This window comes from Microcaecilia unicolor, chromosome 3, assembly GCF_901765095.1.
Source record: "Microcaecilia unicolor chromosome 3, aMicUni1.1, whole genome shotgun sequence".
In the NCBI taxonomy this organism is placed as follows: domain Eukaryota; kingdom Metazoa; phylum Chordata; class Amphibia; order Gymnophiona; family Siphonopidae; genus Microcaecilia; species Microcaecilia unicolor.
In genome coordinates this window covers 31,221,091-31,239,752 of record NC_044033.1, presented here as the reverse complement: position 1 = coordinate 31,239,752, position 18,662 = coordinate 31,221,091, and the positions used below count along the sequence as shown (strand labels likewise).

The 18,662-nt window shown below is 45.5% G+C and overlaps 1 protein-coding gene across 1 annotated transcript in view; it reads right to left on the bottom strand.

Moving 5' to 3' along the window:
• The window catches only part of PRKCE (protein kinase C epsilon), a 915,268-nt gene that overhangs the window by 335,920 nt on the left and 560,686 nt on the right, over positions 1-18,662 (bottom strand). Inside the window, exons 5-6 of the mRNA XM_030195809.1 lie at positions 9,994-10,079; positions 4,775-4,904 (exon numbers count right to left, since the gene is read on the bottom strand). Of these exons, the coding sequence (XP_030051669.1) occupies positions 4,775-4,904; positions 9,994-10,079 (216 nt within the window). The remainder of the gene's footprint in view (positions 1-4,774; positions 4,905-9,993; positions 10,080-18,662) is intronic.

Genomic DNA, 18,662 nt, shown 5'->3' with positions numbered 1-18,662 from the left:
ATCCTAATCCTCACATCCACCTACTGTAAGAACACATTCTCCAGTATCACTCTAAATGGATTTACCCACCTAATAGCAGATAGCCTAAAAGTCCTCAGGATCACACTAGACCGAAGCCTGTCTCTCAAACAACAGACAACGAATGTAGTAATGAAAATGTTCTGAACAATACGGAAATTAAGGCACATCAGATGCTATTTTCCAAGAAAAGTCTTCCACATGCTAGTGCAAACACTAACCTTAACACATCTAGACTACTGCAATGGAATCTACGCTGGATGCACAAAACAGGTTCTGAGAAAATTACAAACAGCGCAAAACACCACAACACAGCTGGTTTATGGAAAATCACAATACATAAGAGCCACCCCACTACTCCAAGCCTTACACCGGCTCCCCATAAGGGCAAGAATAACCTTCAAGCTCTGCATAATCATATTCAGTCTTGCTCCTAGCTACATGGCAAACCTAATAACCTTACCGATATGCAACATCAGCACGAACACTAGAAACTACCTCACACTCTACTTCCCCAACTGCCAGGGACTGCGATACATATTAGTTTACTCATCGAGCTTCACTTATCTATGCACTCAGCAGTGGAACTCACTCTCTAAAGCCTTAAGAATCATGAACAACTACCTGAACTTCCATAAATGACTAAAAGATTTCTTCTTCAAAAAGTTCTTTTATGAGGACTCAGAAGACCCCCAGTCTAAACACGTCAATCAGTAGACCTTATTAACGTGATCTTCGACACCAAGCCAAATTTAATCCCTCTTTTTCACAGACAGACAAAGAATAGTCAATTAAAATAATCTACCTCACTGACATTCTTCGACATACGCAAGTTCCTGGTCAATATGATCTTTGCCACTGATCAATCTGCACTACCCCAATTGCAAAGGAATCAAATACAAAACCTATTATGGATCCAACTTCTCCTTCCTAGGCAGTCAACTCTGGAATGCCCTTCCCAGACCCATCCGATCAATTTGTGACTATTTGCCCTTCCGGAGAGCACTGAAGACCCACCTATTTAAGCAAGCCTATCCTAATGACCCAGACTAATCTTATGAACCCATCTACCTAACGACACTGACCTAGACTGTATCTCCTACTTCACTCCCTTCTCCACTGCCTATCTCTACCCACCCATCTCTTCTGTCATTTGGGTATATTTAACCTTTGCCCTCTCCAACAATACTCTGTATTCCCTATTACTATGTAAGCCGCATTGAACCTGCTTTGAGTGGGAAAGCGCGGGATACAAATGTAATAAATAAATAAATAATCTACCTTTATTCATGGCTAGGTAATGAGCAGCCAACTAAAATATTCTACCTTCACTGAAAATTCTTCAACACACCCAACCACTGTTCCCCACCAACATGAAGCTAACATACATGACCACATATCAGTAACACAGATCAGCTCACTGAATGTAACTACTATAATACGTTTGCAAGCCACACTGAAACAATGCTATTTGGAAAATGTGGAATATAAATGCTGAAATAAATAAATAAAAATAAATTTGTCCTGTTTGTCTGTTTTGATTAGATTGTAAGCTCTGTCGAGCAGGGACTGTCTCTTACATGTTTAGTGTACAGTGCTGCGTAAGTCTAGTAACAATATAGAAATGATAAATAGTAGCAGTAGTAGTAATCAAGCTATTGTGACATCACTGATGAGGTAGGCATTGGTGGAATGAAGACATTATGACATCACAATATCAGCTCTGGGTATCAGAGACTGAAATTCGTCACTGTAAAGGGAGGATATCTATGTGGGCTGTCATTAAGACATGCTATTTTACCACTAACTCATGCTATTTTAGCACAGCCCCCTTTTTATGCAATGAGACCTAGTTACTAATCACTGGGGTTAAAAGTAAAATAACATATCTTAACTGTAGTCCACATTGATAACGGCCCCTTTAAATGAAGAACTAACCTCTTCTCTAAGCCATCTGAATTTCACTCTGATTACACTTATACAATTATTTACTCACTGTAATTGTGTTCCAACTTTTTATTTAAATCTGTAATATTCAACCTTATATTCTTTGTTACTATTACATCTTCAACCTTACTTTCAAGCACACCCACACTCACTCACAAGCTATATGTATAGACCGTACAGTTTGGAATCAAACAACTCCAGGAACTGAACTAATAAAAAAATTGGAGTGCATTCAGTGTTAAAAAGCAGGAAATGAACTTTTAAAAATTGAAGAGCACTGAGAGTTAAAAAGAGGTTTAAGAAACTGTACGGTCTATACATATAGCTTGTGAGTGAGTGCGGGTATGCTTGAAAGTAAGGTTGAAGCTGTAATAGTAACAAAGAATATAAGGCAGTGGCATAGCCACAGGTGGGCCTGGGTGTGCCAGGGCCCACCTACTTAGGGTTCAGGCCCACCCAACAGTAGCACATGTTTAGTGGTAGCTGGTGAGGATCCCCAACTCCACCAGCTGAAGACCTCCCCATGATGGTAATGAAAATGCTACTTTCCTTGATATGGCACCTGCTCATGCTCAGTCTTCAGCGCATGCCTGCTGCAGACTGCCAAGGTGGAAAGAAGCGTTTTCTCGCCAGCTGAGATTTTTTTTTGTTGTGGGGGGGGGGGGGGGGGGGGGGACACTTGCTGCCCACCCACTTCTTGCCTAGGCCCACCCAAAATCTGTTGTCTGGCTACGCCCCTGATATAAGGTTGAATATTAGAGATATTAATACAAATTTGGAACAAAATTACAGTCTTTAAATGAAGAAGGAATATGGCTGAAAAGCAGGCAGGTGGTGATTTTGTTGTTATCAATTTAAGATTTCTAAATTGTCCTTGCAGTGCCCTCCAAGCCATGAGCATATTGGTATAACAAGACAGTCTGCTTGCTTGGAAACAGCACAAAACAAGGTTGGTAGTAAGGGGAACGCCCATATTATTGAGGTTACAGTGCCCTCTAGTGGAACTACACAAAGGGACTATAAAGCTCTTTGAATCTTGACGTACTCCTAGGGGCAATTCTGGGTAAATTGTGTAGTTGCAAACCATGCAGGCATTTTTTTACAATATTAAAATAGTTTCTCTTTGAAAATGATTCTATGTAAAATACACATTTTACACTTCTTTGTCCAAGTAGTGGATGGGAACAGTAACATAGCATATCACATCCCACATACGTGTACCTTTTTTCTACTCAACCTAACTCCCCTCTCTCCTTGGGAAATCTTTTAGCTGAGTTAAGGGGGCCGATAGTCAACATGATTTAACTGGCCAGAAGCGGCTCCTGGCCGGTTAAATCATCTGTTCAGTCCTAACTGCTAATTTTCAGTGCCGCGCGTCCATTTTGGGTCTGAGACCTTACCGCCAGCCATTGACCTAGCGGTAAAATCTCATGCGGTAACTGAGCGGCAATGACCTATACGCGTCAAATGCCACTTGGTGCGTGTCCGAAAATAAAAATGATTTTTCAGACGCATGTATCGGATGAGTGCCAAAAATGAAATTACCGCAAGAGTAGCTGGGCGGTAACTCCATTTTGGCGCGCGTTGACACTTACGTGGCTTAGTAAAAGGGCCCCAAAACTGGTAAAAAATTGTGTATCCTCCTGGAGCAGTTTGAAACCGGGATTTAAAAAAATCCTGGGAGTACTGAAGAACCAATAAAAACTGTATTTCTCCTCATAAGATCTGCTTCTCTTTCTGTTCCGTTTTGGATTTGACACACTACATGTGCTCTTTGCGACTCCACCCGTGAACTTCTCTCAAACATGCCTATTGTAACATCATTTATACATGCATAACCCCTAAGGTAATTTTAGAAACGTCTTTTATCCGCCATCAAACCAGACATGGCGTCATTTGATGAAAGAACTGGCAGCGTGGGTGGAGCTACAACATATGTTGAGAAAACGGTAACGGAATTCAAACATACGTGGGATAAACATAAAGGAATCCTGTTTAGAAGGAATGGATCCTCAGGAGCTTAGCCGAGATTGGGTGGCAGAGCCAGTGGTGGTAGGCGGGGCTGGTGGTTGGGAGGCGGGGATAGTGCTGGGCAGACATACGGTCTGTGCCAGAGTCGGTGGTGGGAGGCGGGACTGGTGGTTGGGAGGCGGGGATAGTGCTGGGCAGACTTATATGGTCTGTGCCCTGAAGAGGACAGGTACAAATCAAGGTAGGGTATACACAAAAAGTAGCACATATGAGTTGATCTTGTTGGGCAGACTGGATGGACCGTGCAGGTCTTTTTCTGCCGTCATCTACTATGTTATATGTTACCTACAGGCAGACATAAGGCATATCGAGAAATCTGGAAAAAGTACTCCCAGCTGTACGAACAGGAGGACCCCCCAATAACCACTACTGCCTAAAAGTTAGTAACCCTAATGCAACGTACCTGGAGAAGGGGAAGGGGGTATAGAGGGGGGGGAGATAGGAGGAGAGGGGAAGGGGGTGGAGGGGGGAATATATAAGGGGAAAAAGGAAGCCAGGAGGAAAAAGCAGGTATTCACCCCTAGGAGATAATTGTGTATTCTACTGTTGAATGTTGGAAAGATTTTGAGCAGCATTAGCCTGCATATTGTATATAAGTTTTTGAAGATTCAATGAGGTACAATCTATTATAAACTTCTTGTCTGGTGGCAATAAAGATATTATTAAAAAAAAAGAAACGTCTTTTATCATGATAAAGCAGGGTTTACCTGTGAAGAAAAGCTTATAAAATTTCTCCCAAAATGTTTATGGAAAAAAAAAGGTAACTATCGTTTCTTACCTTTGCATTGTAAACCTTGCCTCATGAGACCCCACAGCAATGAACCGCAGTGGTCACAGAACGTGGGGACTTTGTAGTTGTGATTTCCAAACTTGTGGGGCATGTTGACACTGAAGCGTTGGGAGCCCACCTGCCATTAAAGCAAAGAATGAGTTATGAACATCAATAATCATTCTTGTTAACCACTGTTTCCCCTAACGAGGGTCCAACACGGTGTACAAAAATACAGAATCCAGAAATTACAGCATGATAACATTCATATCCAATCTTATAGCAAGATCAATCCATACTCTAAATCAGTGTTTCCCAAGTCCAGTCCTGGAGTACCCCCTTGCCAGTCAGGTTTTCAGGATATCCACAATGAATATAGATGAACTTGATTTGCATAGACTGCCTCCATTATATGCAAATCTCTTTCATGCATATTCACTGTGGATATCCTGAAAACCTGACTGGCAAGGGGTACTCCAGGACCGGACTGTTCTGAAAATTGTAAAATTAAAAACATACATCTAATAACAAATCTCAGCAGTGAGCAATCTTAGAAAAGTAATCATAAACCAAAGTTTGGCAAAATGGGTTTAAATTTACAACTAATACAGAAAAAAAGGGGAATAGCAACAGGCTCCCATCACAGCAATGTACTAAAAATCAATCAATGGGATGTATTAACAGCCTTCTAATATACATTTAATATTTCAACTTAATAACTTTCTGTAAATAAATTCCATATTCAGAAATACTGGAGCATCAACGGGTTTTTACTTGGCATAAAAGTCACGGAACCTTCGACAGATATTCAACTGGACGTCCGAACCTCTCTGCATTGCTTAATCATCTGCCCGTAATGCCCTGGATTCTAAATATAGCAACCAGAATTGCACGCCCAAATATGTGCATACGTCCAAGATGCACGCACAAGTTGAGTAACGAGCCAATTTATATCAATAATTGAGTGCTAACCAATTTGAATGCACATCTGGCTGCATGCTATTCCGTAAGGCATGGCACCTGCTAGATAAGTAGCAAAAGAGAGATACAAAAGTACACAAACCAAGATAACAAAAACAGTACAAGAGAGCCCTCAAGACTGGAACGATATTGAAATCTTTAAAGCCAAAGACCCGACACGGGCTGTGTTTCGGCGCAGAAAAACACCTGAAAGAATAACAGAAGCTAATTTGCCTAGTCCAAAGGGGAGTGCAACAGTGGAGAGCGACAGGTAAACATTGGCAGTTTCTGGTGTGACAAAGCTAGCACTCGGGGCCCCACAGAGAAGCAGCTAATCCCTGAACTACGGTTCCCAGAAGCCCTTGCAAGCAGGAGAGAGGAGGGTAGCCCCAAAAGGATGGAACGGATTTCCAATCCCAGCAGGGGGAGCAATGACTCAGTGCTAGGGGAGCCAGTTACTCCCTTCCCCACTAGAGGGAGAAGGGGAGGTGAAGCTCAGTCCCTTAGCTGCATCGCCAGTATATAATTCCCTCCGGCTGTGAGAGGAGGGAGAGATTTCTGGGTGGCTCCCGGCCACTAGGAAGGAGAGGAAACTGATTGAGAGAGAAGCTGCCATGGAATAGGTGGAGGACAGAAAGGGCCTGCCACTGGAGCTTCCCTGTTTCCGGAAGGGCGGGACCAGAGGCAGAGCTGAGACACATGGGAAGGCAGTCTGAAGCGCCGCTCGCCTTCACTGCAGATGCCAGACCCCGAGGTAAGAATTTTTAAATTACAGCCGGCATTCAGGAAGGTGAGGGGCTGCCGGAGGACAGAGAGAGAGGGAGGAAGGCGCAGGGGTCTGGAACTCGGAGAAGAGGGGGGTGTGGAACTCGGAGGTGAGGGGAAGGAGAGGCATCCTGGAACTCGAAGGGGAGGGGGCAGGAGGTCCTGGAACTCGAAGGGGAGGGGTGCCTGAAACTCGGAGGAGAGGAAGGGAGGGAAGTAGGGGGTACATGTTTGTAACCCAGGTCTCACAGTCTCCGCTAACCCAGATCCCACCATGGCCACAAAAGCTCAAACTTTTTTTTTCACCACCACCAGATGTGTCAGGAGACCACACACACCACATTCAAAGTTCCAATTCCCCTGCAGTCGAGCATGGGAGAGGGTCAATGGTCCGGAAAAGTGATCTAGGGTGTTGGGAGTTTGAAAGAGACTTCTCAGGGACTCTCCCTTCTCAGTTTCGGGATCAGGCGTCCTCCTGTCATGCCAAAATAATATCGCACCGCACTCCAAGAGCTTTCTAGAATGAAAATAACTTTAGTGGAACTTCTGCAACTGGCGGCCAAACTCTTCAACTCTTTTAAAATATACACTGTCCATCCAAGACTATTCAGGGTCATCTTGGCATCTCCTCTCCAACCTTTAGGAACATTCAAGATTATACATATCTACATGTGTTCTTGTCCTTTACCCATCCCGCTGTGTCAGTAATAATTCAAAGCTGCTCCTGCTATTCCTAATACCGATCCAACTCTTTCAAGCAAAGACCCTTTAGGCTGCCCTCCTTCCAGCACTGTACCTCGCAGGACTACACTCCGGCCTTGGGAAGGCTTCCCCTGTCCAGGTCCCGCTTCCAGGCTGGATTCCCCATATCCAATGAAGCTCTATCTCCTTCTCAGATGCCACTTATAGGGGCAGCAACTACTCCTGTACTCAGCTTGAACTTATCCCTTTCACTCCAGGACCCCCCCCCCCCCCCCCCACCACAATGCTTCCAAGGGTCCTGGTGGGGGTACAGGCAACAAAAAGACCTCTTGTACCTCACCACAATCCTTTCTGTTATCAGCAAACTCCACTTTATCTCTGCAATTTATTTCAACACCGCTCCCTCCTTGGGTTGGCTTTCTCTCACCCAGGGACATCCACTCTCCAGCCACTGGCAGGAACCTCCATCCCCAGGACCACCAAGAGGAGGGCAGCAGCAGCTGAGGGGGGGAATTCCCCAGGCCTGGCCTCCGGAAGGACCCAGTGCTGGGGTCTATCTCCTCCTGCTCCTGTCAGGAGCTGGGTGATTGTGTTAATCTTATAACCCAGCTCGGCATACAGGAACAGGAGACAGACAGACCATGGCGCCGGGCCCCTCTTGGAGGCTGGGAAGCAGCAGAAGCATTGACGCAGGAAGGTAGGGGGTGGGGGTTGGCAGCGACAGCTGTGTCCCGAGTGGGGGCGGAGGCAGCTGCGACAGTCCAGCCCCGGGCTCGGCTCTGGCTCTCAGCAGCCCTGTCCTTCCTCCCAGGGCCTCACATTCTAGCAATCTCCATATAACAGGGGATTTCATATTTTATTCCTGACACAGGTGTGACCTTATACATGTAATGCTGAGGAGTCTGCTTTATTTTTTGGACTGAACTATAATTCCACACTGGGCCACATAGTTCAGAAAACAACATGAAAAGATGGTATGACTAATTAGGTCATCACATAATAACTCTATAGAAATATTACCTACTGTTAATACATTCACTACTATAGAAAGTCCTAGAGATTTTTGCAGTCTTTAATCTGCAGGGTTGGTTTCCACCTAAGAGCACGGTGGACTGGCTGGACTAGCAAAGTCAGCCATTCACAATAAGGAGAAGCAATAACAGACAGTGAGTATCAGACTGCAAACTCAATGGCCCCAACTTAATAAAGCACGAGTTAAAATATGCACAAAATTTCAACACACAATTTACTTTACTTATGTTTTAGGGTTTAACACCTGATGTCGTAAGCTGATGATACCCTAAAGCATTATATTTTGAAATTATGCCTGAAAAATATTTGTGCTAAACCTGAGTAAATCCTATATAATAAAACTCACCCTCAACGTTCTGAGGACACTGACGTCACTGTCGGGTCCTCCGGGTACTTCCTTCCGGTTCGAAGCCTTCATGGTGGTGAAGCCACCGAAAACCCTGTGTTGGGGTCCCGCCCTCGCGTCAAACGTGATGACGTCGAGGGCGGAGTAATGGCGTCAGTGGCTTCACAACCAAGGACTCAGCAGACTGAAGGTGGCATGCCGAGGTCCGCAACAATGGCGGTCAGTGCCTTCAGAACACCGAAGGGGTGAGTACGGAGGGGGGGGGGAGGTTCGGAAGGAAACCGTGCTAGCGCCCGTTTCATTTGCGCAAGAAACAGGCATGTTTTACTAGTATGTTCATAAATGTTTTTATATCAGGAACAGCTTTCAAAACAGTAGCAATTTTTAAAACTTTATTGTAGGCTGGCTGGGCCAAGAACCTAGATGGGACTTGATATACCACCTTTTTGTGGTTACAATGAAAGCAGTTTACATATTATATATAGATACTTATTATATACATGGGGCAATGAAAGATTAATTGATTTGCCTGGAGTCACAAGAAGATGCAGTGGGAACTGAATCCAGTTCCCCATGTTCTCAAGCCACTGCATTAACCACTAGGCTACACCACTAGTCCTCTGGAATCCAGAAAAATTGTGACATAGGACCACCAAGAAAGGGGGTCCTCTGTTCTTTGTTCTCTGAACCAGAAAGCCACTGTTCCAGGACTTCTTGAGCCAGAGGGACTTTGGCACCGGACCAGAGAGTCCCCACTCTGCATACCCAACTCACCCACCTTTCTACTGCACCCATACCTGCCTACACTTTCACTTACCTACCCATCACCCAACTATCTACCCATCTCTGCCTACCAACCTATGTTCCTACTGACCCATTCAACTATCTACCTTAGCCATCAATTTACCACTCTGCTTACCCATCCATCCATCCATCCATTTACCTAACCATCCCAGGCCAACTACCCACTTTCTCCCCTACCCACTTACCTAACCACCCACCCATCCACCATCCCAGCCATGTACTCTCCCACACATGCTATGGACCAGTAAGTCCCTTTGTACTGACTGAAGATGACGAACGCCTCCTCCTTTTCTTCTTTTGCACCTCCTGTGGGGCAGCCATTTTTTAAAAGGCATGGGTTCAGCTGAGGTCACTAGCTTGCATGGATTTCCTACACATATGGACATATGCAGGTCCTTTCCATGCTTAAAACACTTACTGATATTAAATATGAGAGTAAAATCAGAACCGAAAAAAAAAGTGTGTGCTAGAACAGAATGAAAAAGCACGCTAAGGTCACTGCACTTCATTACATCAGTCTCAATAAATCTGTTGAGCGTACAGAAGAAAAGGCAATTAACTGGGCAGAAATGGTAACGTTTTTCCACAATGATGTCATTCGGGATTTATGACTGTTTACCTCATCGGGTGTCTCCTGCTTCTTTAGACCAGCACACTTCGTAATTATAAGCTCATGGCACCTCTTATGGACTACGCAAGTGCAAACTGCAAACAAAAGAGATGAACAGTTGAGGTTTTCTGCCAACGGGCTCTAAGAAAGATCAGACTGCAGCATGCACTAGACATCAACAACTGCTAAATCCCTGTCAGGCTTATTTTCGAAAGAGAAGGGGAGCTCATCTTTCGACACAAATCGCAAGATGGGCGTCCTTCTCCCAGGGTCGCCCAAATCGGCATAATCGAAAGCCGATTTTGGGCGTCCTCAACTGCTTTCCGTCGCGGGGACGACCAAAGTTACTGGGGGCGTGTCGGAAGCATAGCAAAGGCGGGCTGGGGCGTGCTTAACACATGGGCATCCTCGGCCGATAATGGAAAAAAGAAGGGTGTCCCTGACGAACACTTGGCCAACTTTACTTGGTCCATTTTTTTTTACCACCAAGTCACAAAAATGTGTTCTAAATGACCACTGGAGGGAATCGGGGATGACCTCCCCTTACTCCTCCAGTGGTCACTAACCCCCTCCCACCCTAAAAAAAATTTAAAATATTTTTCCAGCCTCTATGCCAGCCTCAAATATACCCAGCTCCATGACAGCAGTATGCAGGTCCCTGGCGCAGTTTTAGTGGGTACTGAAGTGCACTTCAGGCAGGCGGACCCAGGCCCATCCCCCCCTACCTCTTATACTTGTGGTGGTAAATGTGAGCCCTCCAAAACCCACCAGAAACCCACTGTACCCACATCTAGGTGTCCCCCTTCATCCCTAAGGGCTTTGGTAGTGTTGTACAGTTGAGGGGAGTGGGTTTTGGGGGGGCTCAACACACAAGGTAAGGGAGCTATGCACCTGGGACCTTTTTCTGAAGTCCACTGCAGTCCCAGTTGGTGTCCTGGCATGTCAGGGGGACCAGTGCACTACGAATGCTGGCTCCTCCCATGACCAAATGGCTTGGATTTGGTCGTTTCTGAGATGGGCGTCCTCGGTTTCCATTATCGCCGAAAATCAGGGACAACCATCTCTAAGGATGACCATCTCTAAGGTCGACCTAAATGTTGAGATTTGGGGCATCTCCGATTGTATTATCCACACGAAAGATGGCCGCCCATCTTGTTTCGATAATACGGGTTTCCCCGCCCCTTCGCTGGGATGTCCTGCGAGGATGTCCTCAGGAAAACTTGGGCGCCCCGTTTAATTATGCCCCTCTACGTGTACCTTAATTGCCTAAGATGCAATATTTCACTTGCTGGACGTATATATTTCTAAAATATTTAGACATTGCAGCTCACAACATTTCAGCAGAGGGTTATTAGCATTAGTGGTGAATCCTACTTCAATCAGAACATTTTAACCCTGTCATTAAGGAATGTCCTAAGGTAAATTCTGAGTGGAAGTTGTATTGCTATCTACTGTAATTTAGGATTTTTGGTATTATGAGATAGATTTTGTCTCATAATATCTCTTAGCAGCTCTCACAGGGGCCCTTTTACCAAACAGCTCTAAAAAGTGGCCTTAGCGCACCCTTACGCAGGTCTTTCCTACATGCAAAGGCCATTTTTACTACTGAGGTAGAATGGCTGAATTTCCTATTTTTTTGTATTAATGGCTATGCGCTAATTTTGCCATTGGTGCGTGAGCCCTTACCGCTACTCATTACGTAGGTGTTAAGGGCTCACACGCTAATCAGTTAGTGCACGGCAATGTAGCTGCGCTAACCAGAACACGCCCACTCTCTTCTCCCAGACACGCCCCCCTACAACAAAAAAATAAATTTTATTTCTTAACTTGTGGGTAGTGTGAGCACATGGCAAAATTACCACAGGATGCCTCGGCACGCCCCACGGTATACCATTTTTTGCTGCGGTAAGTACAAGTCAGTGCTTACCACAGCTTTGTAGAAAGGTCCCACAATCTGCTAGGAGATATCATGGGACTCATTTGATTTATTTACTTGATATTTGACATGGCATACAGATATAAAACGACCTTGAGACCTCTACTCTTTGGGTGCCTCGGGCAGCCTACTGGAACAGTATGGGAGGAAATGTTAAATACAACCCTTGAAAAACCGAACAGATTTGCACAGTTGTGCACTGATGGCAGATTATTCTATAGGGATTCCACGGACAATACAATTGTGAACAGGTACATCATGCTCAAGATTCTATAAATGGTGCCCAAAGCTAAGGTGTCAATAATTGGGTGCTAATTGACACTAATTTAGATTTGTGCACACATCTTCCTTCGTGCTATTCTATAAGAAAGTGCGCAACCCAAAATGGGGCATGGCCATGGGAGGTACATGGGCAGGTCAGGGGTGTTCCTAACATTTGCACACAGCATTATAAAATATTGGGGATGTCGCCCAAATCGGGCACCGGGAATTACACCTTGTTTCAGCAGGCATAAGTCCTGGCGCCCAAATTTGTGTGTGGAAATTGGCACCCAATGCGATTCTATAACGGGTGCTGATCTTTGAGTGCCCATTGTAGAACACCATTGATTACCGATTTTTTATGGTGTTGATTTTTGAGCGCCATTTACTGATTCTAGACCCATATGAAAGGCAACATTAATCAATGAGGTAATTTTTAAAATATTTGTTTCTTTGAATGGAACACATAATCCTCCAAGCTTTAAGGCTTCCAGAAATTGAGGTGATGATCCACAGCAGTAAACCCCAATAGAAAAGCAGACCAAAGGACCAGGATTGAAATTTCAACTACTTTACTGTAGAATAACCACACAGACCCAACATGGCCCCATTTCACCCAAAAGAAAGGGCTGCACCAGGGATCAATGGACGGTCTGACATCAAATCATTTGTGGCTCTGTTCAAAATATAGATTTAAAAAGGATTACGATTCCCTCAGTATCACAAAGTCAGCACATTTCCTTCTGGAGATAAGCCACTTTATATGTCACAAGGTCAACATCCTTCGTCCTGGTGAAACGACATGCTTAAATGTACAGTCAGACTTTTGTGTGGCGCTAAATAATTGAGAAACCAGAAGGTAACTGAAAACAAAAAAGTCCCACCAGACAAGCAATAGTACACAGGGAAGTGGGAACAGAGGAAGGCCAGACAAACCTCAGGAATAGTGCAACTGAAATTTATTGCTTAAAATATGTATAAAAATAACATAAAATCAATGCTCAAAAAAACAATATGTATAAAACAAAACACAATGAAATAAATATACTAAAGGTATACAGAAATATACATTAAAAGTAATGTCAATACTCAAGACTCGATGTGGCACAGTTTTACGCATCCACGGTCTTTTTAAAGGCCTCCTTGATATCTCCTTGACATGCTCATTGTCATACTCCTGAGGCAGGCACATCACGTGCCGAAACACGGTGCCGTGTCGAGTCTTAAGTACTGACATTACTTTTAATGTATATTTCTGTATACCTTTAGTATATTTATTTCATTGTGTTTTGTTCTATACATATTGTTTTTGAGCATTGATTTTATGTTATATTTATACACTAGTAAAAAAGCCCCGTTTCTGATGCAAATGAAACGGGGACTAGCAATGTTTTCTTCAGTGTGCATGTGGGAGTGTGTGTGTCCCTGCCCTCTGGCCTCTCTCCCCTCCCCCCTCTGAGTCCTTCACTGTTACAGAGCCAGCGATTTGATTTCGTGCTCTGCTGTTTTCCTTCACTGACTGTGTTACAGAGAGGGCGGGGCAGACACTCATAGGGAAACCGGATATCTCGCCCCCTTCACACTTCCGGCTGGAGGCTTCATAGAACGTTGGTGTTGCCTTTTATACAGAGATATTTTAAGCAATAAATTTCATTTGTACTGTTCCTGAGGTTTGTCTGGCCTTCCTCCGTTCCCACTTCCCTGTGTGCCAAACATTTTGAGCACAGCATTCACTATAAGAAAGGATGATTACCTTTGACACAGAGCAGTATCTCTCCAGAAGGAAAGGTGATGACTTTGCAATATTATGCCTGTCCCCTTTCAGTCCACAGCCATTTTTATTTAAATAGTTTCAGTTTAAGCTGTTGCAGTAGTCCAGCCCGGCTATGAATGAATGAATGAATCAATCTTCTAAATGCCTATTTATCCAGCATGGACGGACTAAGCAAAGTTGTTGTAGGTGAAGAAACATAATAGAAATCGTGTGTTTTCAAAAGTATAGGTTGAAAAATGCATCTTAAAATTTTTACTGGCTTTACTAATGTGATAGAATATGTATGTATGTATGTATTTACAGCATAAACCGTATCTCAGAATATATCCAACGAAATCCTATATAATAAAACGCATCTCCAACATTCTGAAGCCGAGAAAGTGAAGCCTTCAAGCCTTGAAGCATTCCTGAAAAGTTCCGGAACTATGTGTCGTCAATTGATGAAATGGAGCCTTACAGAGTGCACAAATGCTTCAAGGCTTGAAGGCTTCACTTTCTCGGCTTCAGAATGTTGGAGGTACGTTTTATTATATAGGATGTGCTCGGTGCTCTTCTGTAGCAAACGGGGGGAATTTAATATATGCTGATTAAAGTGGAGGAGTGGCTGGAGGGGGGCAGGGGAGATAGGACAATCGCTGGGTGGCTGGAAGGGGGACAGGGGAGGGAGGAGATTCGCTGGGTGGCTGGAGGGGGGCAAGGGAAAAAGAATCGCTGGGTGGCTGGAGGGGGGCAAGGGAAAAAGGAGAATCGCAGGGTGGCTGGAGGGGGAGCAGGGGAAAAAGGAGAATCGCTGGGTGGCTGGGGGGGGGGCAGGGGAAAAAGGAGAATCGCTGGGTGGCTGGAGGGGGCAGGAGACAGGAGAATTGCTAGGTGGCTGGAGGGGGGGCAGGGGAGATAGGACAATCGCTGATGGCTGGAGGGGGGCAGGGAACAGAGGAGACTCGCTGGCTGGCTGGAGGGGGAGCAGGGGACAGAGAAGACTCGCTGGATGGCTGGAGGGGGGCAGGGGACAGAGGAGCATCGGTGGGCGGCTGGAGGGGGGCAAGGGAAAAAGTAGAATTGCTGGGTGGCTGGAGGGTGGACAGAGGAGACACACTCACACCCAGCAGTCTCACTCTCTCTCTGTCACACACACACACACACACTCGCACATTCACTCTCTCTCTCTCTCTCTCACACAGTCAATCTGAAACATACTCTCTCAAACATACACACTCCGAGGAAAACCTTGCTAGCGCCCGTTTCATGTGTGTCAGAAACGGGCCTGTTTTACTAGTGGATTACTATTTCAGGTCCAGCCAGATTAAAATCTAACCTACTCAAAATAAAATAATTAGAAACTAAAGATAGTGTTTTTCCAAAGGAGTGGAGAAATGTTAAGTAGTAGTAGGGTATGGAGGTATACTCTATTGACCTATTAACCTGAAATGCCAATGAAAGGAAATATGTCTTCAAATCCCTCTTAAATTTTTGTAGGTTAGTCTATAAACAGAGATGAGATTGAAAGGAATTCTAAAGAGCTGAGGCTAAATGTAAAAAAATGCAGATTCACGTGTAGAGTCTAATCTCACTCTAGACAATGAAGGAATAACCAAGTGGCTTTGATTTTGAGATCTCAATGACCACAAAGGGCAGTAATTGGCAAAAATTAGAATTTACGCGCGTACACCGCTAAGTGTATTCTGTAATTTACTGCAACTAAATTCTAACATGCACAGGCAAAAAGGGGTGTGGTTAGGGAGCATGGAAATGGGCGCTTCGTGGGCATTCCAAAATCTACACGCATAGTTATAAAATATGGGCCAGTGTGCGTAAATCTAAGTGCAGGGATTTACGCCAGCTTTTTCGTTGGCATAAATGGATGCATGTAGATTTAGTCACATGAACTATGCCTAAACACATTCTAAACATCGCGCGTAGATTTAGAATACGCTTAGGCGTGATTGCCTACCACGCCTTAATTTTAAGCACCATTAATAATAGAATCAGGCCCTTCATGCCTAACTTTGGGCATGAGAATTTACGCCTCCCAAAGGCTGGTGTAAATGCTTGCGCCCAGCTGATGGCAATTAGGCGCACAAATGCAGGTATTCTACAACATTGCACCTAATTTCTGGGAAGTGCTCCTGACCCACCCATGTCCCTCCCATGGCCAAGCCCCCTTTGGAGTTGCACGTTGTCGAATTTAGGCATACAGAATAGGGCATAAGGCAAATCCACACGTAATTTGTAAATACTGCCAATTAAGTACTCACAGCCAACTGCTCAAAAAATCAGGGCTGGTTTTAACAACGAGGCAGCCTAGGGAGCTGCCTAGAGTGGCATCTTCTAAGGGGCAGCAAACAGCTGCTACAGTCAAGGCAGAACCCTAGGTGATGACCTCTACATAACCTTGATCTTTTAGCTGCAGGGAGGGTGAGCACTTTTCAAATGCCTTTTAGAAATTGGCCTTATGTATTTATCTCTGGAAGAAAAGTTTAATATTAAAAGTATGATTTACAATTATGTGCTTTATCTGGGGGATAACTCACAAACACTGTCAACTGCACGTCTCTGCTGCATTTACATGACTGCAGTTATGCCAGCTCTATGGCTAGTTGCAACTGTGGGCACATAAATATTAGGCACACTGATACTGGGTTATGCTGGTATTTTATAAAGGAATCTGGGCACCCAGTTGCCGTTATAGAATAGGCTCTCATTGCACAGCATTGGGGCACTTAAATGGATGCACCTACTTATAGAATTGCCCTCTTACGTAAGTGCTGCCTTACTGGGACAGACCGAAGGTCCATCAAGCCCAGCACCCTGTTTCCAACAGTGGCCAATCCAGGTTACAAGTACCTGGAAGATCCCCATTTTATGCTGCTTTATCCTAGAAATAAGCAGTGGATTTTCCCCAATTCCATCTTAATAATGTGCATAAGTTAATTGGTTAACTAGCTAATCAGCGCTGTTAACTGGATGCTAATAAGCAATCATCAGCACTAATTGGCATTGAGAATTACACACACAACTTGCTAAGTGTATTCTATAACATGGCGCACTTAAATTCTAAGTCACAGAGGGGCGTTTTCGACCGGGTATGCCCATCTCTAAGGGCGCCCATCTCGGAGGACGGCGCCGCGAAGGGGCGGGCCCAACCGTATTATCGAATGAGATGGGCGTCCATCTTTCGTTTCGATAATACGGTTGGGGGCGCCCAAATCTCAACATTTAGGTCAATATTAAAGATGGCCGACCTAAAAGCTGAGATTGCCGGATTTAGAGATGGGCGCCCTCTGTTTTTGCCGATAACGGAAACCAAGGACACCCATCTCAAAAACGAATAAATCCAAGGCATTTGGTCGTGGGAGGGGCCAGGATTCGTAGTGCACTGGTCCCCCTCACATGCCAGGGCACCAACCGGGCACCCTAGGGGACACTACAGTGGACCGCAAATTGGTCCCAGGTGCATAGCTCCCTTATCTTGGGTGTTGAGCCCCCCAAAACCCACTTCCCACAACTATACACCACTACCATAGCCCTAAGGGGTGAAGGGGGTACCTACATGTGGGTACAGTGGGTTTCGGGTGGGTTTTGAAGGGCTCCCATTTTCCACCACAAGTGTAACAGGTGGGGGGGGATGGGCCTGGGTCCACCTGCCTGAAGTCCACTGCACCCACTAAAACTTCTGCGATGGACCTGAGTATGACATTTGAGGCTGGCATAGAGGCTAGCAAAAAAAGTTTTTAAAGTTCATTTTTTGAGGGTGGGAGGGGGTTAGTGACCACTGGGGGAGCCAGGGGAGGTGATCCCCGATTCCCTACAGTGGTCATCTGGTCAGTTTGGGCACTTTTTGGGGACTTGGACCTGAAAAAAAAGGGACCAAATAAAGTGGACCAAATTCTCAACAGGGACACCCTTCTTTTTTCCATTATCGGCCGAGGGCGCCCATCTCTTAAGCATGCCCCCGTCCCGCCTTCTGTACCCTGCCGACACGCCCCCTTGAAGTTTGGCTGGCTCTGCGACGGACTGCAGTTGAGGCTGGCCAAAATCGGCTTTCAATTTTGCCGATTTTGCCGGCCTTGAGAGATGGCCGGCCATCTCCTGATTTGTGTCGGAAGATGGCCAGCCTTCTCTTTCAAAAATAAGCTGGACAGTTGGAAAGGGGGCGTGGCCATGGGCATTTCTAAAATCTATGCACATTATTATAGAGCAATGCTGCTGAGAGGGGAGGTGGTAGGGAGGGGCAAAATTCCCCGGGCCCAGGCTTCCAAGGGGGGCCAAGCACCAGGGTCTCTCTCTCTCTCTCTCTCCTGATGGGTCCAAGTGATCGCATCCCAACAGAAGCAGGAGAGATAAAACTCCAGCGCCATGGCCGGACTCCCCTTGGAGCCTGGGGAGGACCCGGAGGAGCATCTCCAGCGCTGCTCTTCTGCCCAACTGAGTGGCTGCTTTTCCTCTCAGGCAGGCATGCTCGGTTTTGAAATCGAGCATGCCCTGAGAGAAAAAGCAGCTGCAGGCGCAGGCAATCGGCAGAAGAGCAGTGCTGGAGGAAGACGTCTTCTGCTGTCGGGGCCTCGGGATCCCCGCCAGCCAACAAGGTATTTCAATTGTGGCAGCGATCTGGTGGGGGGGCAGCAGCGACGATTGGGGGGGTGGCTGCCCTGCCCCAGGCCCGGTTCAGTCTCTCAGCAGCCTTGTTATAGAGTACACCTGATCTGT